This window comes from Ascaphus truei, chromosome 11 (assembly GCF_040206685.1).
Source record: "Ascaphus truei isolate aAscTru1 chromosome 11, aAscTru1.hap1, whole genome shotgun sequence".
NCBI lineage: Eukaryota > Metazoa > Chordata > Amphibia > Anura > Ascaphidae > Ascaphus > Ascaphus truei.
The window spans coordinates 39,576,330-39,597,347 of NC_134493.1; the positions used below are offsets into that span (position 1 = coordinate 39,576,330).

Here is a 21,018-nt window from a genome sequence, read left to right on the forward strand (position 1 = left end):
ATGCATAAGATGCGCTACAGTTTAGCCATGCGTGGCCAATCTCTATTGGTTTCCAGTGGTACATGCACAGCGTTACCAGTGGGCCGCCATGGACCGGTTCACATTGTTGCAATGCCGGACAAGGTCCTACCTTGTGCAGGCGTCCGAGTCACAGGAAGTATTGTCACACGGGAGTCACAGCCCGGCCATGACCTTTTAGTTATGCTGTATCGGGGCTCTGTGGTTTAAGGAACATATCTACCAGTCTCTTGGCTGCAAAACTGCAGCAAGAATAGCCTGACTTCCATTACCAAAAGAGAGATAAGTAGCCCTGTATATTCTGGATAAGGTCATACTATACATCTCGCATGCACCGACCGTGACCCCTCGCAGACGCACTTACCGGAACACCCTCCTGCTGTCTCTGTAAGTTCTCACCACTTACCACTCAGATTGTAAGCTCTTCCGCGCAGGAGCCCCCTTTCCTATTGTTACTTTCATGTGTGCAGCGTCTGTCCCCACTATATGTTATATTATGATGTCCTGTGTATTACAGCGGTGAAGTTCTATGTACCTGGATGGCGCTATATAAATGAAGATATACATACAGTACATATGGATCACAATCTCTCCGCTGACAGGCAGGCAGATAATGGATGGCTTACCACGATGAAAGGGGTGGAAGTTTTTATTTGCACCAAACATAACAGCTGGAATATGTTTTGCAGGGAATTCACATCGCCGCTCAGCCTTCATAGTACACAACTGTTGGGAACTTTGGCAACAAATTATCACAGAAGGCAGCAGCTTACACAGGGTCATTAAATCCCAGAATGCCTCGAGAAAGATCAAGGAATGGCTCAGACCAAGCGCTGTTCCGAATTCTAGTAGCTGTATTGTTTGTGGGAAAGTGTATATTTGTTGTAGGTTGTACATACCTATTAATAAACCAAAAAGGGAGTTCTTCCTGCGTGTTATAATGTGCAGAGCTGTCCCAACCGGAGGTTCCCTTCTGTACACACTGCTATATGTGCAGTCAGTATATGAAAAACTATTGCGTGGTTTATTAAAAGGTATCATAACCCACAACACATAATTGATAAATGTTTAACACTTTAACGCCTGATATTAGGAATTGGCTACAATGTAAGCAACTATAAAATGTATTAGGTCTCTCAGGATACGACCGTTTTTTTTTTTGTTTCAATTTTTTTATTGTTTTTTTTCAGGGTACACAATATACAATAAGCTTTGTTGCATATATATTGGGGGAACATTGGTGTTTGCGTAGGATATCATAGGTGTCAACTGTCTGGTTCCTTTATTCAGGTAGATGTGTATCTGAGTGCGCTTGTGGCTAGTTCTGCATATGTTCCCACCGTGTGGGTTCCAGTGGGGAAGCCGCCACTTCCTTATGTACCTCTTTTAATATTAGGATAGAGGAGAGTAAAGAGGGGAAGAAAAAGAGAGGAGAGGGGACAGGGAGAGAGTGGGACAAGGGGGGGGGGGGAGAGTGTTGGGTGCTTCCTAGTTTTTAAGTACCTTGTTGCTTACTTTTGAAGTTTGTTACATGCCAGACCATATTTCCCATGTTTTATGGAACTTGTCCATTTTTTGGGTCAATTTTGCCGTGAGAAGTTCCATTGTCTTAATTTCTCTTAGCCTGCGAAGCACGGTCTGCTTAGCGGGGGCATTCACCTTCTTCCATGCAGCTGCCACTGAGCAGCGTGCCGCCGTCAGTACGTGTCCCACCATCTTGCTTTCTGCGGTATCTAGGTCGTCAATTGGCTTGGCCAGCATCATGGCCAGCGGGTCCACCTCAATCTCTACCCCCAGGTGTTCTCGGATCAATGCTTTGATCATGATCCAGAACACCTGAATCTTTGGACAATTCCACCAGGATACGACCTTTTTTTTAAATAATCTTGTATATAGAAGGAATGGAAAGCCACGGACAGACAGAGAAAGGGATCATTATAAAAAGTAACATTAGTAGCAGCCATATAGAAGCTATAGATATTAAGTATTGTATGAGAGAATCTGTGCTCTCTCTGGGCAGCAGTTGCCAATCAAGATTTATTGTTCTCATATCGTGTATTTTTCTAATTATAATATTTTTTATGATTTCATTGTATAAAAAAACATTTTCACTGGGTGATATTATACACAAGTAGGATTAGGGCTTTTCCCCTGTATTTTTCATTATATTAAGGTAGGATTTTAGCATCGCAAGGATCTATTGTATTTCTAGTATAAAGTTGGCAATTAGAACTATGGGATGATAACCCTACTCCTGTATAGTACCGACACAAGCGCTGCACATTCTTTAGGGAGCCATCGGCTCTAATCAAAGGTCATCTGAGAAAATGAGTTACAGAAAGAACAGATCAGCTGAAACCGTGTAATATAAACATACGCATTGAATGGAAGAAACCCAGAGAAGATGTCCCCTCTGGGCCCCTTGTGCACGGTATTAAGCCTGGAGCGGAAGAGGCCAGGACCTCGACTCGAAGAACTTCTTCAGTCCCGGGAGGCTGATCGGTGGGAAGTATGGACCGATCCTTTTACGGATCCACCACCTGCCATCTGACGCGTGCCTTCCCCACGGCCGGCTGAACTTATACCTGAAGTGTTCTCCTCTGACCCACCTGCAGGGGGCGACAGAGAGAGGTGAGGTAGTAACAGTGGTGTCTACCAAGAGCAAGGGGGCGAGTGGTGAAGAGGTGACCACTGCAAACATAGGACTAGGGGTGAGACGGGTGAAGGTTTGACCACTGGGAATTCAGGCTTAGGCCACCTACAGGCCTGTTTTGCAGGGTAACACATACCTAAGCAAGCTGGCGGGAGATGATTAAGACTAGGCTAATTGGTTACGTTTGAGATAATTAGAGACAACCTAACCTCAATGGTACACCTTGAGGATTGAGCCTCAGCCCTCGGAATTAGCTGGTAATAATAGTAAATAAAAATACCACGGTGTGAGCACATTCACGTGTCTCAGACAGGTCTGCAACCCTTATTATCCCCATTATCTCTTACAGTGCTTCCACTGCAGCAAGGGATTCTGGGTAATGACATGTAAATGAGCACACCGCGTCTCTTTTTGCTTCTAATCCAATTTAAAGGAGCAATCCAAGCCGTGTTTTAAAAAAAAAAAAATTTAAAACAGGATTGAAACAAGGGATCTCTGCAGCTGAACCCCATTAATTTCAGCTCCGGGAACCCCTGCTTCCAGAGATACAGACCTCCGAAGGGGGTGCCGGTATCTCTCTGCAGCTTTCCGCAGTTTAAAGCTCACGTGTCACATGGGCCAATAGGAAGCTGCACCGGATGACGTCACGGCTTCCTATTGGCCCGCAGGGCGTGGGAACATTGAAAATCCGAAATAATGTGAACCCTGGAGTAGTTACCAGCACCCACTAAGGAGGTAAGTATCTCTGGGAGCAAGAGGTCCCCGGAGCTGAAATGAATGGGTTTCTGCTCCTGATTCAATCCTGTATTTAAAAAGAAAATGTCTTGGATTGCCTGGGTTAAAGAAGTGCAGAGCCAGTAACCCTACTCACGGACAGCTTTTTGGACCTTTTCGGTCTCATCAGTGTGAGGTTGGTTAATGGCTATGCAAAGGGAAGCTGGTATGTGGGTATAACTAGCCATTAAAAAAGTTAGGGTGGGTTAGCCCAGGGGCGGCTAACTCCAGTCCTCAAAGGCCACCAACAAGTCTGGTTTTAAGGATATCGCGGCTTCAGCACAGGTGCTTCAATCCCTCCGTGCTTCAGCACAGGTGGCTCAATCAGTGGCTGAGTCACTGAGTGAGCCACCTGTGCTGAAGCAGGGATCTCTCTAATACCTAGCCTGTCAGTGCAGTTGTCCAAATACAGGACTGTCTGGTTCAATACCGGACACCTGGCACACCCTACCCTCTGAAATAACACGTTCCCTGCATCGGAAAACACTACATCGATAAACATATTGCACCCACGCTGCAGCCCTCTCCCGCAGTGAAGCGGTTAATACAGCGTATTACACACTGCCCAGTAGCAGCTGCGATTGAAAACTTTCAGGGGTCTCTCGCACAGCGGCCGGGTGCCATGACACCTCCCAACTGTACGCGTTAAAAATTAGAAGCAATATTTGAGTTGTACCAAGGGGGGTAAATCTCTCAGACAGCTGTAATTAGTTCCAGAGGGCACCGGCTGTCCCCAGCTAACAGCTGAGAGGTTTTTGGAGGGAAAAACAGGAACTGTGTTTTCTGTCAGAATTAACGACCTGACAGGGGCAGTGAGGGTGGGGAATAAGCCAGAACATACGTTTTATTATTCTGTACATACATATAATATATATGTGATTTGATGGTTTTTTTTTAACATTTTATCTGGAGACCTCTTTGCAAGGTTTCCTCCTTAATTGTAAATCAAAGAGGCCTTTGGTGGAAAAGCATAAATTCATTAAAAGCCATAAACTCGGGCCTAGCTCGGCCTGTTCGCCGAAGGATTGAAAGTCGTCCTGGTGTGAGAAGTCCCAAGCAATTATTAGTTTTTTTTTTTGTTTTTTTTTTTAATGGATTCTACCATTTCAACGCTGTCCCCTTGTGTATTAGGTGCGATGGTTCTGAAATATGAATACACATTCATATAACAGAGTGCTAATAAATGGTGTTAAAGTGACTGTTTAATTGACGAACAAAAACAGAAGAAAAAGCGAATTGCAAAAAAAGACACGATTTCTGGGAACTGCGGGGTTGCGGCAGCGTGCTTCGAGACCCTAAGTGCCCTGTACAAAAACGTGCAGCTTTACCTCCTCTGCAGCTTAACCTAAAAAAGTTATTGCACATGTTAAACTGTGAAACTGAAGTAAATGCTTTGGGAGGTGTCACACAGCAGACTGCTTTCACTTAATCGTGACTGCAACTACTGCAAGGCAGGGGTTGCACTTTTAACTCATTCCCGTCATGGGGTTTGCTCATTGCTTTGCAAAGAGGATTAAAAAGCTTCTTGCGTTGATCTGACTATATGATAATTCTGTAATGTGCTGAGTGCATGATTGGAGATATATAAAGCGTGTATATGTGTCTATCTATCTATAGTAATAGCAGCACACCAGGACTTATGCAAAAAGTTTATTACCAAGGTCAACGAAAACCTTAGTAATAAAGTTTTTGCATTGTTCCACAAGTCCTTCTGCCGTACTCCACGTGGCCAATCGCCCCAGGCACCCGCGCTTATCGCCATTGCTTTGTTTGAATTTCATGGATCCTGTTTCTTTGGGTGCAATGAAATGAATGAATTGCAATGTGCACAGTACTGTGCTACTGTGTCAATTTAAGGTGTTTAAAAAACAGAACTCTAAAATGCCATTTTCTGCACTCGCCGCACTCGCGTCTTAAGGCGGTACGGTTGGAAGACATCCCGCGTCATGACATCGGTATTCCGAAGTATTCAGAAAGTGTTCGAATAACGGCCGCTGCAGCTGTATGTAGTGTGTTTATAAATCTATATGTTTTTTATTGGGTGGAGCTGCAACTTTAACCCCTTCTCTGCTGCGCTGTGTGGCAGTGAATGTGTGAAGCTGTGAGCGACGCATCTCCTGCAGCGTTTGGGTATAAGGGGACATGTACGGGGAGCGTTTCCCTGTAAGATGTAAGGTAAGGACACCTCACCTCCCCACTGGAATTAATACTGCAAGTGTTGCAGTGTGATACTTGCTCAGACTTGGCACTGCCCCAGGCTGTGATTATTAAGACTTGTCGAGCACGCCGTAGAATTAGACAATAAAGCCGAATGCACAATAAACGGGAGAGCGCTTTAGTATTTGCAAGTCCTCTGGTAATTAGCAATGTGCTGCAGTAGCTGCAATCACATGGTCTGCAAACTTAACTCATTCAGCACCACTGGTCCTGCAACTCTGCAATTGTTTAGGGCAGGGGTGGCCAACTCCAGCCCTCAAGGCCACCAACAGGTCAGGTTTTTAGGCTACCCCTGCTTCAGCCAAAGACTGAGCCACTGATTGAGCCACCTGTGCTGAAGCAGTGATATCCTGAAACCCTGACCTGTTGGCTGGAATTTTTTTGGCTGGAAATTCCCATCGAAAATTAACGGGGTCAGGAAAATGGCCGGATCAGCCGCATATGGCCCTAAGTGGTTAAAGGCTGGACATGTGGAACTGCGGCTGTGTCTTCCTCTGTTAGGTCGGAGCCCGAAATGAAAGCTCTGTGTGCTGTGGATTCTGTGATATCTGTCGCTGGAATCCGGGGTATTCTGCGTTTATAGTACTGGCGACTGCGACGTTGTGCAGCACGTAGGAAGTATATGCAGTCCGTCGCGGGTGCCCATAGTGGGCGCAACCACGACGGCTGATGTCACGCGGTCGCGATCGCTGGAAGTCAAAGGATTTTGACTTCTTCAGCAATCGCAGCGTGATCTGAGCGGTTCAGCCAATGAGGGCGAACCGCTCACTGCCACGCCTCCGCCACGCCCCCCTGTCCCGACTCCTGCACTATAACCAGGAATCGCTACTACAATGGCGACGGCTGACGTCACGCGGTCGCGTCGCCGTACCTATAAACGCAGGTCAGAGTTGCATATCTTAAATGTAGTCAAATCAAAATTGTCACGTCTGGGGGCCTTCAGTGGATGGCAAATACATGACATGTTCCTAAATAGGAGAGTCTAGTTCCTCCATTTATTATACAGCTCTCTTTAAAAAGAACATCTCCCCCTTTTCTCTTCTTATAAAAACATGCAGTAAATCTCTGTCTCCTTGTTTAAAATGATCCTCTCCTGCACAATCCTTTCCAGTATCTACATGAGGGGGAGCTCAACTCCAGTCCTCAAGTCCCACCCCCCCAACAGGTCAGGTTTTCAGGATATCCCTGCTTCAGCACAGGTAATTCAATCAGTCCCAGCTTCAGCACAGGTGGCTCAATCAGAAGCTTAGTCTTTGACCGAGCCACCTGTGCTGAAGCTGGGATATCCTGAAAAGCTGACCATTTGGGGGGGGGGGGGGGGCTTGAGCACTGGAGTTGAGCCCCCCCTGAACTCCACTTTATCTTGAATGGCATTTTATGACCTGGGTAGAGCAGGCTGTGGATAATGCCCGCTCCGCTGCCCATGCTCTCACCTGGGAGGCCCCTTTCCCTGGAAGGGGTTGACCGCCATGAGTGAGGACGCCGAGATGTCATTGGCTAGCAGCTTCCCGGCCAGGTGTATGATCCACTCGTTCTGTTCGTACGTCTGATCCGTGAAAGGACCCGAGCCGGAGCATGGGAAGAAAAGGAAACAGGGGGGGCGGGCTTATAAAGCATTGTATAACCATGAGAACAGTCACGTGCAGCATGCGCTCTGTACAAGGATTGCCCAGGGGACTTACCCTTAAACCAGGGGTCCCAAACTCAGTCCTCAAGGGCCACCAACAGACCAGGTGTTATGGATATCCCTGCTTCAGCACAGGTGTCTCAATCAGTGGCTCAGTCTTCAATTGAGCCACCTGTGCTGAAGCAGGGATATCATTAAAAGCTGGCTTGCTGCTGGCCCTCGAGGACAGAGTTTGAGACCCCTGCCTTAAACTCATTATACAATCAAATGTAGCAGCCCAACACCATGTGCCTGGACCACTGAGGTAAGAGTAATGGGACCCCTGATATACCACTGCTGAGGGGCTAGCACGGGCGCCATCTCCTCTTGGAAGGATGGGAACATCCTCAATGACTTCACTGCCGGCCAAAGCGTAAAGGTACAAAGCGAGCAATGGCTTTTGAGAAAGACACAATGAAACAAAGTGTATTCTTAAACATATTCTGCATGTTATGTTTGTTTTTATAGTCGTCTTTTAAACTCCTATCGTCCCACATGTCCCAGCAGCACAATGGGTATCTGTGATGGAGGAAATGGCACACGCTGTTACCAATATACAGAAAGCCCAAATAAAAGCCCAATGCTTTCAGAGTCAAACTCACGGTACAGACAGCAACGAGTATTTTGTGGGAGGTGGGAGGTGGGAGGTGGGAGGTGGGAGGTGGGAGGTGGTGCTGATCACAATACATTTCTGCAACAACAACAAAAATGTATGGAACTGCACCTTTGAAAACGATACCGTGATTACTGTACTGTTCACCTATTCACGGCTATTCTTCCCCAGGCTCATTACACATGGAAACCAGCGGGGCTCCTGCATCAGACCGTTTCCTCCCAGCACCGCAGCAAGCAGCGTCTGTATCTATCAGCATTTCACTCCCTTTTGTGCTCAATTCCAGTGACACAGTTAATCTAAGGAGTGGGTGTCGGTGACAGGGCAGTGCAGGGACATGCAAGCAGGGAGTGGGCACGTCCTGAACCCCTTAGTGCAGGAGAGTGGCCAACTCCATTCCTCAAGGGCCACCAACAGGTCAGGTTTTAAGGTTATCCCTGTTCAGCACAGGTGAACGACTGGGCCACTGATTGAGCCCCCAGGGATACCCGCGAAACCTGACTTGTTGGGGGTCCTTGAGGACTGGAGTTGGCCATCCATGCCTTAGTGAAATAAAGTGTCATTGGTGCAGTCTTGATGAGGTGTGAATAGGATCTGGTCAGGTAAAGCCCTGACGGCGGCATGCAACTTCCAGCCGTCTCAAGCATCTCTACAGCCTGGACAGCAGCTGCCCGGCCTGTGCTTTTCTACCTCCTTCCCCTGCTTGGGGAAGCCGCTCCACAGGGCAGTAGAGCAGAGGTGCTCTCTAACCAGGATAAGGGGGGGAGAGAGAGGAGGGAGAGAGAGGGGGGAGAGAGAGAGCAAATGATCGCTCAGCCGCATTCAAGTCAGGGTGCTAGAGAGGGGATGGGAGAAGAGAAACGGTCCCTGAACATTTCAGCACTCGCTAGCTAAACAGTAATACAGAACTTTTAATACAATACTCCTATAAATCATCAATGCGTTCCTGGCTAACAAGCGCTGCATGGGTTGTGTGTCCCATTGTTGTACTTTTTTCACTGTCACCCTTCATGCCTAAAACTTGCAGAACTATTTTACGTCTCTCAAATGATGAAAAGATGGTGGATAGGGTGTCACATGTCCTGGCCGACGATCTGTATGGAAAAGCTGTTAAATATGACATTTTTCCTGGTTCAAGTCAATTTCCGCCTTGTAGTTGCTTTTACATGTTTGGTGTGTGCTGTTACATCACCGAGTGCTTTCTTTTTATTGCAACTCTGTGAGCGTTTTAGCTTGAACGTCTTGAGGCAAAATGTGAGGAGGAAATTAACTTAACCAAAACGAATGGCTTTATTAACAGGCAGATTTTAAAGCAGCAATCAGCGCTAGTCGTCATTTTGTTTTGCAACTTATTATTACTTGCTTTAGGAGATCTCTTCTGGCTCTTTCCAAAGCTGTTTTTAGTTTTTAAATCGGACTCTCTATTCAGGAGATTTAAGCATTTGCAATTTTACATGTCTGGCAGATGAAAATGCAGCTTTCCTCAGAGCCCAGTGCAGTCTAACGGTTACTATGGTAACCCCAGAAGCTAGTGACCAAGAAAATCCTGATTTATTACACAAAAACATATATTAAAAAAGCAGGTCATGCTCAGGGGGGCAAGATACTAACACACCAATTCCTGCCACCTCGTGGGCCACGGACCCTCCGGCACTGACGGATCACGTGATCGTTTCAAAGTTCCCAGCAGCCAGACCGGAAGTAAAGGGGAGGAGACGGGAAGTGACGGGGAAGAGATGGGAAGTGAAGGTGAAGGGATCGGAAGAGATGGGGGGGAGACGGGAAGTGAAGGGGAGGAGACGGGAAGTGAAGGGGAAGAGACGGGAAGTGAAGGGGAAGAGATGGGAAGTGAAGGTGAAGGGATCGGAAGAGATGGGGGGGAGACGGGAAGTGAAGGGGAGGAGACGGGAAGTGAAGGGGAGGAGACGGGAAGTGAAGGGGAAGAGATGGGAACTGAAGGTGAAGGGATCGGAAGAGATGGGAGGGAGACGGGAAGTGAAGGGGAGGAGACGGGAAGTGAAGGGGAAGAGACAGGAAGTGAAGGGGAAGAGATGGGAAGTGAAGGTGAAGGGATCGGAAGAGATGGGGGGGGGGAGACGGGAAGTGAAGGGGAGGAGACGGGAAGTGAAGGGGAAGAGACGGGAAGTGAAGGGGAAGAGACAGGAAGTGACAGGAAGTGAAGGGGAAGAGATGGGAAGTGAAGGTGAAGGGATCGGAAGAGATGGGGGGGAGACGGGAAGTGAAGGGGAGGAGACGGGAAGTGAAGGGGAAGAGACGGGAAGTGAAGGGGAAGAGATGGGAAGTGAAGGTGAAGGGATCGGAAGAGATGGGGGGGAGACGGGAAGTGAAGGAGACGGGAAGTGAAGGGGAGGAGACGGGAAGTGAAGGGGAAGAGATGGGAACTGAAGGTGAAGGGATCGGAAGAGATGGGGGGGAGACGGGAAGTGAAGGGGAGGAGACGGGAAGTGAAGGGGAAGAGACAGGAAGTGAAGGGGAAGAGATGGGAAGTGAAGGTGAAGGGATCGGAAGAGATGGGGGGGAGACGGGAAGTGAAGGGGAGGAGACGGGAAGTGAAGGGGAGGAGACGGGAAGTGAAGGGGAAGAGATAGGAAGTGAAGGGGAAGAGATGGGAACTGAAGGTGAAGAGATCGCAAGAGATGGGGAGGAGACGGGAAGTGATGGGGAGGAGACGGGAAGTGATGGGGAAGAGATGGGAAGTGAAGGGGAAGAGACAGAAAGTGAAGGGGAAGAGACAGAAAGTGAAGGGGAAGAGACAGAAAGTGAAGGGGAAGAGACAGAAAGTGACGGGAAGTAAAGGGGAAAAAGACAGGAAGTGAAGGGTATGAGGTTTGGCAAAATCCGTGCCGCGTTTTCAGAGTCTGGTCCGGGATTTTGCTCTTGCTTGACCTCTGTGGCAGGATCCTCCATTTTTGCTCTTGGCAGCTTCCTTTAAAAGGACAGCCCTGAAGTTGCCGAGCACAGTTCCAGTTCATGCTGAGTACATGCAACGCGCTTACCTATTGTCTTCCTCGTTACCAGACCCGGCTCACGTACCTCGACTATCCTTGTCTTCAGCCTGCCTCGACCTCTGCATCCACACCGACTGCGCAACTCTGCTGCCAGCCCTGACCTTCAGCTTACGACTCACTTCTCTATCAGGACTCTGTCCCTCGGCTCAGGTCGGTTCTTTCACCTTCCTACCTCAGCCCTGCGGGTCCGTTTCCTGCTTGAGACGAGCATCGTTACATTTTGTTCGGCCCAAACATGGACCCCGCTGAGGTAGGACGAGCCGTTACCCTGCAAGGACTGTGCTTGGGGGATCATGAGCAACGTCTCACCCTACACGGTCAACAACTGGCACGGACGTGTGATGCTGTGCAGGACATACAGTAGTCACCACTGTAGATAGACTAGGTGTGCGGTATGTGCTGCAGGATGATGCCAGGACCTCCTTCGCTGCCCTGAATCAGCAGCATTGAAGGGCCTGTGTGCCAGCCATGCCCACTCAGGATGAGTGAGTCAGGGCAGGCACGCTCAACCCACTCCCAGTGGGAAGGAGGAAGCGAGAGCCAGGTCTGTACATGGGAAGTACAACGCAGACGTGTTTTATTATTACAGGAACAGATACCCCTGCTGATCAATGCAGACAAAGCTGTGGGAGCTGTGCTCAGTGTGGGATATGCATCAAAAAGAAGCAATCTGCTCCTACACGGTGCCAACATCCCCTCCTGCGTCAGTTACTGTTACTACTTGTGTTTTTTGCTTCAGACACTAAAATCTCGGCGGCCACGGATGTCAATGCCACCTTACAACTGGCAGATTTCATTGGCACAGAGAGGAAACCGGCAGCAGGTACAGATACGCAGACACTGGCAGAGCAAAGCGGATGGAATACATCATTTTACATTGAAACAAAGGAACAGAACACCCTGCCCCTATTAGCATTAGTTAATCCTGCTAATTTGTGACCCTTCGCCCTACATCACTCATTAAAAACTGTTTAACCCCTTCTCTGCTGAAAGTAAAGAGGTTAATGTTGCAATCAGACTCGCTATACTTTCTCTTTTCCCTAATTCTTTTTGACATTATCCAGGAGTAGTAGAAATATTGTTGCACATTTTATTTTTAAAACGGACTCCGTTGTAGTCTCCTAAAAAGAGCTGTATAACTGGGTCCTGATCACTGCAAACAGCTTGTAAATCACTCCAAGCCACTCTGGCCACTGGTGATTGTCTACTGGTAACTCAACTATGTGTCTTGGCTGTGAAACTTAGCTCTGTGTGTGTGTGTGTGTTTGCTCTCTGGAATTCTTGCTATGAGAGGTTCTGGTCTAAGCATGAGGCCTAGAGAAGGCCGGGCACTGTGTGTGTGATCGTGCCTCACCATGTGTGTTCAGCGCACTGTAGTCTCAGAGTCGGAGGGGCAGGGCTGCTTTGTGTGAGGATGTGGAATTGCTCTGGAAGTGAGGTGTGAATAAGACTGGCAGAGAGCAGGCTGTGGAACACTGGTGCATTGTAACAGCCACGCGTTCCGAGAAACCAGGTGTGTCTGCGGGGAGGACTTCTACTTGGAGTGTGAGCACCTTACCTCTTCAGGGGTTAGGTTACCGTCAGCGATATTCAAAAGAGCGATAGTATGAGGGGAGGGAGGGTTGGAATAGATTTGCATTTGGAAACCTAAGCTTTCAGGGATGTATTATATATTTTGGGGCGGGATCTTCCTTTGCCTTATTTTGTCATGTTACTTGCTGCTGTTATTCCCATCGTTTGTACTTTATTCTCCCTGTATTGTCGTTTTGTAAAGAGCTGCGAATACTGTTGCCACTACATAAATACAATTATACATAAATATAAATATGTTGTGCCTCCATGATGTTTTTCGGATTCTCTATTCTTCGCCGAGTTTTGAAATTGCAGGAACAGATTAGTCATACTCAGTCTACATTATATTGTCGCAGGATCATTATCGGTTCCTTTGCCATGTGGGCCTAAACATGTGGCATCGCTGGAGAACCCTCTGCTAACAATTGGCCTAAATAAGATTGCTGAGCAATTCTCATGGTTCTAGGTCAGTAAAAGGGTGAAACATCTCACAGCTCCGACATGAGAGAATAAATATTTGACTTGCACACACCCTCCCATATTAGATCTGCACATATTCATTCAATTAGGCTCCTTCTAACTTGATCCCTCACAGATACAGCGCGTCTCACTGCCCTGGGTGCTGACATCCCACTGTTCTTCAGACTGGAAGCTCAGGACACTGTGTTATTACTGGAGGGGTCTCTGCTCCACTCCAGAATAACACAGAATTACTAACACGCTGGAGGTTTCTCATTTATTTTCCTTTGTTAAGGTAGAAATCGCAAAGTATTTTTATATTCAGGGTCAACACAAGGAACTTTCAATCCCGAGGGCAGTACAAAGGACGCGGGATCATCCCATAAGGTTGGAGGAAAGGAGATTTCACCAGAAACAAAGCAAAGGGTTCTTTTACAGTAATGGCAGTTGCAATGTGGGATTCATTAACCATGGAGGCTGTGATGGCAGATACAATAGATTTGTTCAAAAAAAGGTTGGACATCTTTTTAGAAAGGAAAGGTATACCAAATAAGTAAACATGGGAAGGATGTTGATCCAGGGAGTAATCTGATTGCCATTACTGGAGTTAGGAAGGAATTTATTTTTCCCCTTATGAGATATCATTGGAAGATGTGTCAGTAACTATATATATATATATATATATATATATATATGTGTGTGCCGAGCACACACCTTCACAGTCACATATATACACACACATCTATATACACACACACACACACACACACACACATAAATATAAGGGGTATGTGCCGAGCACACACCTTCACAGTCACATATATACACACACACACATCTATATACACACACACACACATAAATATAAGGGGTATGTGCCGAGCACGCGCCTTCACAGTCACATATATACACACATCTATATACACACATCTATATACACACACACACACACACACACATACATAAATATAAGGGGTATGTGCCGAGCACGCGCCTTCACAGTCACATATATACACACACATCTATACACACACACACACACACATAAATATAAGGGGTATGTGCCGAGCACGCGCCTTCAGTCACACATATACACACACACACATCTATATACACACACACACACATAAATATAAGGGGTATGTGCCGAGCACGCGCCTTCAGTCACACATATACACACACACACATCTATATACACACACACACACATAAATATAAGGGGTATGTGCCGAGCACGCGCCTTCAGTCACACATATACACACACATCTATATACACACACACACACATAAATATAAGGGGTATGTGCCGAGCACACACCTTCACAGTCACACTTCACTGTATTTTATCAATCAAATTGTACTCTCCAGTTTATGATAATCATGGCATGAAACACTTGTGACAGTGAAAACACACAGAAGTTTCACTTATAACGCGGGTGCTTGGCACACACCTACTTTTTTTTGGTTTCCCCTGAATTAAAATACTGTAAGTACAGATATAAGATAAAGTATCTGTCGTCTAAATTCAGCATAGATTGAATGTCTTTTTTCAACCTCATCTACTAAGTAACTAAGTAACTATGTAACTCCTTTACTACACGAGGGCCCAGCAGCTAAGTGTAAAGAAGTTACCGCATGTACTCTACCTGAAAAATACATTTCCACTGGCATATTGCGCTGGAAACCTCGCAATGTTCCCGTTCCCATCACTTAATAAAGCTGCGTTCCTTGCGCCACTTTCTTTTTTTTGTTTTAATATGTGCCGACTTTGATTACCTTGAATGAAAACGAATGATCTAAGCTGCCGATCGTTTCGTTCTCCTGTGATCGATCGGCAAATATCCTGCTCTCTGGGTTCACCTTATGGCCGACTTTGAGTCAATCCTTCAGCCAGTGCTCAAGTGTTTAGCTACAATGTAACCTTATATTACTCAGGTAACATTGTCTATTGTTACAGCTTGCAGTTCCGTCCCTCTCCTGCTGGGAACACGGCAACACTTTCCTGTTTGTGATAATTTGGTGCAAAAGCACTTGCACTGCTGGGCTGTGCCAAAGGCAGCAATAGCAACCAGGATATATATTATAGCAACCAGGATCTACATTAAAACTCATTACAAATTACAGTATGTACTGTATTACCCAATACAGTACTACACAACTGACTTATTAAAAATAAAACCACACACTGGATTTCAAATGTTTTGTAGTTTTCATTACTTAACACAGTCCTCAAGACCCCCCGACAGGTCAGGTTTTCAAGATATCTCTGCTTGAGCACAGGTGGCTCAATTAGTCCCTGCTTCAGCACAGGTGCCTCAATCAGTCCTTGCTGCTGCACAGGTGGCAAAATCACTAGCTCAGTCGACTGAGCCACTGATTGAGCCACCTGTGCTGAAGCAGGGGTATCCTTAAAACCTGTTCTGTTCGGGGGATTGGAGTTCAGAACCCCCGACTTAACCCTTTCTGTGCAGGAAGGCCCAGCACAGCAACATGTTAACAGCTATTACCCTCTAGTGGCTGCCACCGGTACCGCCACAACTTCTTATCACCCGTTGAGAGGATGCTTTGTTGCTGCTATCTGCAAAGTGAGCTATACGTGAGCAGGACAGGCAGAGTCACGGGGGACTTCCAGGACATTTGTTCTGGCCGAGTCTCATAGGCTCATATTTTTACTATCGCTAGTCTTGTACACTTTACTGAGGTCTCACTTCTCTCCAAATGTTTTCATTAAAATGTACATTTAGGTCAATAAAACCTGTCCCGCTTATTTAATTATTATTATTATAATATATTTTTTACACCTTTAAGCATGTGAAATGCATTTTGTTTTATATCATACAAAGAAATCTACTTGTAATATCCGTCACATATGGGCTGATAAGGTGGATATTATCAATGTCTACCAGCTGCAAAACAGGTCACAGAAACACATCCAATGAGGTAGGGCCGGATCTGACCCGAGTCAGGTGCTGCTGTAAGGGCCTTTCCATGTGGAAGGGTGGGCCAGGAGGTTACCCTGGGACTTTGGTTAGGTTCGAGCAGCAGGGGACTGGGGTTCCTAATAAGAACTAAAAACATTCATTTTGACAGTTTATTTATTGTATTACATTTATACTTTACTACAGTTACTCCTTGTTACATAGTTACGTGTGTGAGACAGTGCGTGAGACAGTGTGTGTGTGGGTGACTGGGTGGGTGACTGACTTTGTGGGTGACTGACTGGGAACAGCCACGGTCGGGTCAGCTCCTCGACTGCCCACTCGCCCACAGCTGCTTCCTTCCAGTGCCGTGTCTGCTCCGAGGCGGGCTCCTCATCTCCTTGACGCCGCGTGACATGGTGACGTCATTTGACGCCGCGCGGCCATTTTCAATGCAGAGAAGGAGAAAAATGCCGGTAGGCGCTGAACCACGCCGCCACCACAGCAGCCCGCCGAAAAACATCACCAGCGGGTAAAATGCACCGGCTGCAGGCGAGCGGGCGAGTGCATTTGTCGAGGCCGGTAAATGAGAACGATTACACAAAATGGAGAAAAAAAGCGGTGCACTGCGAAAAAGGATAGGGCTAAGCACAAAAAGATATAATAAAAGCAATTTATTGCGTGGGTGACATCATGGAGAATGGCAAGGGCAAAAAATACTCTGCCACGTTTTGCGCTCCACAGCGCTTTGTCAAAGAGTGAATATATATATATATATATGTATATATATATATAAATATATATATATATATATATATACACACATACTGATATTAGAATGATTCATCAACAATGTGAGGTAGATTTTCCTCTAGGCGTGTTCCCTTATGTTGTCTGCAATAACAGATAAAGAAAACACACCATTGCGCAGTATACAGACTCAATTGCCCCAACCTGAAGAGGAAAATCCCTACTTACAGGATATTTTCTTGTTCATTCGGGGAGAGAATCTGTTCTTTGGCTCTCTTCCTCCACCTTGATCTCCACGGGCCCCTCGTGGTTCCTAAGGTGGCTCTCTTCAACTCGGTCTGCGTCGTCCCAGTAGCAGCATACACCGCAACAACCGTGGTTGGAGAAAATTGAAAGACAGCCTGAGGAAGTGACGTAGCGTCACGAAACGCGTAGAGAGGAGGAGCCTAGTACAGTGCACGTTGTAAGCTGTCACCTGCGTTGCATCTCGTGGTGTGGGGAGAACTTCGGGCGCTGCTCCGCTGACGTCATCGGTTGGCGCGCGACGTCGTGAACAACACACCATCGAGTGGACACAGGCTGCGGACGGCATTCTTGAGCGGCATGTTTGCCCTCGCAAAATGTGAGTGTAACATCGCTGCTTTTTAACATTGTTAAATAAAATTTGCGGAGTACACTAGGCTGTCTTTCAATTTTCTCCAACCACGGTTGTTGCGGTGTATGCTGCTACTGGGACGACGCAGACCGAGTTGAAGAGAGCCACCTTAGGAACCACGAGGGGCCCGTGGAGATCAAGGTGGAGGAAGAGAGCCAAAGAACAGATTCTCTCCCCCGAAAATATCCTGTAAGTAGGGATTTTCCTCTTCAGGTTGGGGCAATTGAGTCTGTATACTGCGCAATGGTGTGTTTTCTTTATCTGTTATTGCAGACAACATAAGGGAACACGCCTAGAGGAAAATCTACCTCACATTGTTGATGAATCATTCTACTACCAGGACTGACTTTTCAAACAGGACTGTCTTTCGATATGGTACTGTAATTATCATCACCACACTTTGCGCCGGGGACATTTTTTGTATTTGTATCTGTATGGTATTGGATTTGAACAAGCCATTGTTTATTGCCCCCTTGGCTGCATATGTAATCACATTGTAATCACTCAATTGTTGTTATCACACCAATTAGTCTATCACTTGGATCAAGCGCTGGTAGAGAGTTTTTTTAAGTTAGTTTTGTATTCACACATACTGATATACTGTACACATGGACGCACACACAAAGTGGCACTCCACTGAAGGTAGCATCCTGCCTGTATACAAACCGCTGGAGACTGTAATACAGAAAGGTGGCTTCGAAAAAATAAATAACGTTTTATTGCAAAACGGTCAGAGTGTGTCTGCCTTTCCCTCTCCGAAACGTTGATAGTTCTGCAATAAAACGTGATAGTGCCTGCTTCCATCCTTTTATATAGAAATACATTCCGATATCTGTTTAGCAGTGAAAGCACAGAAAGAGCCATTTGTTTGAATGTGTTTTAGCTGCCACCGATATGAGCGGCTGTGATCGCCAAGATCCGGCGGCACAAGCAGCAGGACGGCAATAGTGTCGCTCCAAAAACATTATTCCAATCCAGAACTTTGCCGATCGTTCCAGACTCGGAGTCAGGACAGAATGTTTGGCTGCAAACGTTGGCTGCTGTGTAGGAGGGTGGTTTTTTTTGTGTGTTTTGTTTTGTTTTTACGCTTTCCTCTAAATTCACAGAAGACAGGGACTAAATATTGAAATTAAATGAAACTGATTTCTTTCTTCTCCGCCCCCCCGTGTGAAATCCCCCACAAATGTTCTATTTTAATGAAAGTTTGATGTAAAAACCCTTTTTGACACAACTAAAAAAAAGGCCTCTAATAATTGCAGCTGTTCTTTGCAACACTCAGCAAATAAGAATTCCCCTTGTGAGCACACTCACACGTCTCAGACAGGTCTGCAAGCCCTGCCCTTCCCTATTATCTCTTAGCATACAGTGCTTCCACTGCAGCCAGGGATTCTGGGTAATGACGTGCAAATGAGCACTCACCGTGTGTCACTTTTTGCTTCTTATCCATTATAACATGGATCCCTATAAACATATGCCTGCCGCATCCGCACAGACTGGGTTAAAGAAGTGCAGAGCCAGTAAACCTCCTCACAGACAGATTTTTCGACCTTTTGAGTCTCATCAATGTGAGGCTGGTAATACTGGCTTTGCCATTTGAAAGTGGGATAGGATTTAACCGCAATATTCACAAATCGGCTTTATTCTTGATGTATTTGTTCTTTCATTATAGTGAAAAAACAAACCCCTGATTGATTTGCACTCATCGGTGATTCCCAACAAGGGGTGCGTGAGGCGTCTCCAGGGAGTTTGCTAAAAACAAAATCTAATGGCGGATCCCAGGCAGTAAGTATCCCGGGTTCCTGTGCCCATGTGGGGACTGCGCAATAAGTAAGGCCCCAAACTGCACCTTAGCGTGGGTTGTCTAACTTGTCAATTACAGCAGGAGCTTCTAAAGTCGCTACCCACAATGTTTTGCATTCCACGGCAGCAAGGCATTGTGGGGCTTTGGAAGCTATCGCAGTAAGTGACAGCAATAACCCACATGTTGCCTGCGCACACAGAGGGGCAGTTTGTGGCCTTGTTAAGTGTGTGTTCCCACCACGAGCTGAGGACACTATACTGCCTGGGATGGGTCCCACAGTTTGGTTAGCGATGAGTCTGCAATAAGATTTATTCATAAGGGGTCACAGAACAAATATTTTCTAGCAGGGGGAGCACAGTGTAAAAAACTGGCATAGATGATGACTAGTATACATGGGAACCGCTGGCATACATGGGAACCGCTGGCATACATGGGACCCGCTGGCATTCATGGGATCCGGTTGGCATACATGGGATCCGCTGGCATTCATGGGAACCGCTGGCATACATGGGAACCGCTGGCATACATGGGAACCGCTGGTATACATGGGAACCGCTGGTATACATGGGATCCGCTGGTATACATGGGATCCGCTGGCATTCATGGGAACCGCTGGCATTCATGGGAACCGCTGGCATACATGGGACACGCTGTTATAGATGGGACCCGCTGGCATACATGGGAACCGCTGGTATACATGGGATCCGCTGGCATACATGGGAACCGCTGGCATACATGGGAACCGCTGGCATACATGGGAACCGCTGGCATACATGGGACACGGCATACATGGGAACCGCTGGCATACATGGGAACCGCTGGTATACATGGGAACCACTGGCATACATGGGAACCGCTGGTATACATGGGAACCACTGGCATACATGGGAACCGCTGGTATACATGGGAACCGCTGGTATACATGGGAACCGCTGGTATACATGGGAACAGCTGGCATACATGGGAACCGCTGGCATACATGGGAACCGCTGGCATAAATGGGAACCGCTGGCATACATGGGAACCGCTGGCATACATGGGAACCGCTGGCATACATGGGAACCGCTGGCATACATGGGAACCGCTGGCATACATGGGAACCGCTGGCATACATGGGAACCGCTGGCATACATGGAACCGCTGGCATACATGGGAACCGCTGGCATGCATGACGATCGTACGTTACCTGAAAAGCTGCAAACCACATGAGCCAGTCCAGGCGGTAGTGATAAGGACTTATAGTGCACGGCCGCCGGGTTAAATTCCCCGGCTTGCAGTTAAACTCATATTCCTCCCACACGGCATTCGGGTCATTGGGATTCAAGCTTGAGGTTCCCTGAATAATGACCTCTGTCCGCTCTTTGGTGATGCTGTGGGGACAGACACACAAGGGTCACTGATGAAACATGCACTAGATCAGGAGTGGCCAATACTAGTCCTCAAAGACCACCAACAGGTCAGGGGTATCCCTGCTTCAGCACAGGTGGCTCAGTCGAGGACTGGAGTTGGCCACCGCTGCACTAGATGCACTGCAGAACAATTCCGAGTATCTCTATACAAACCCAGCATGTCACAGCCCCTCCTTTTTGCAACTATCATCATCATCACAGTAGATTAGTACGGTGCCAACATACACCGTTGGGTAGTACAATCTCAGAATGAAGACGACAACAAATAGGTAATGTAAAAAAACAACCTAAAGTAACATAGTATAAAAGGCAGGAAGAGAGAGGGAAGGAAATTTATTTTTTAGAGTGGTTAATATCCACAGAGCAGCTTTATGCCTGAAACGTTGTTTGTTTTTGCCTTTCGTATCAGGACAGGACAAGACCGGTCTGGTCGGAGGCTAATGAACATTATGGGAAGGCAGCAGGGTCAGCAGCTGTAATTAAT

General features: G+C 46.9%; 1 protein-coding gene across 4 annotated transcripts in view; it reads right to left on the minus strand.

The window, feature by feature from the left end:
- Positions 1 to 651: 651 nt before the first annotated feature.
- The window catches only part of LMF1 (lipase maturation factor 1), a 224,404-nt gene continuing 204,037 nt past the window's right edge, over positions 652 to 21,018 (minus strand). For all 4 annotated transcript variants that reach the window (XM_075565782.1, XM_075565784.1, XM_075565785.1 and 1 more), the window contains 3 exons: positions 20,312 to 20,495; positions 7,096 to 7,208; positions 652 to 2,627 (listed from right to left, as the gene is read on the minus strand). In XM_075565782.1, the coding sequence (XP_075421897.1) occupies positions 2,453 to 2,627; positions 7,096 to 7,208; positions 20,312 to 20,495 (472 nt within the window). In that variant the 3' untranslated portion in view covers positions 652 to 2,452. The remainder of the gene's footprint in view (positions 2,628 to 7,095; positions 7,209 to 20,311; positions 20,496 to 21,018) is intronic.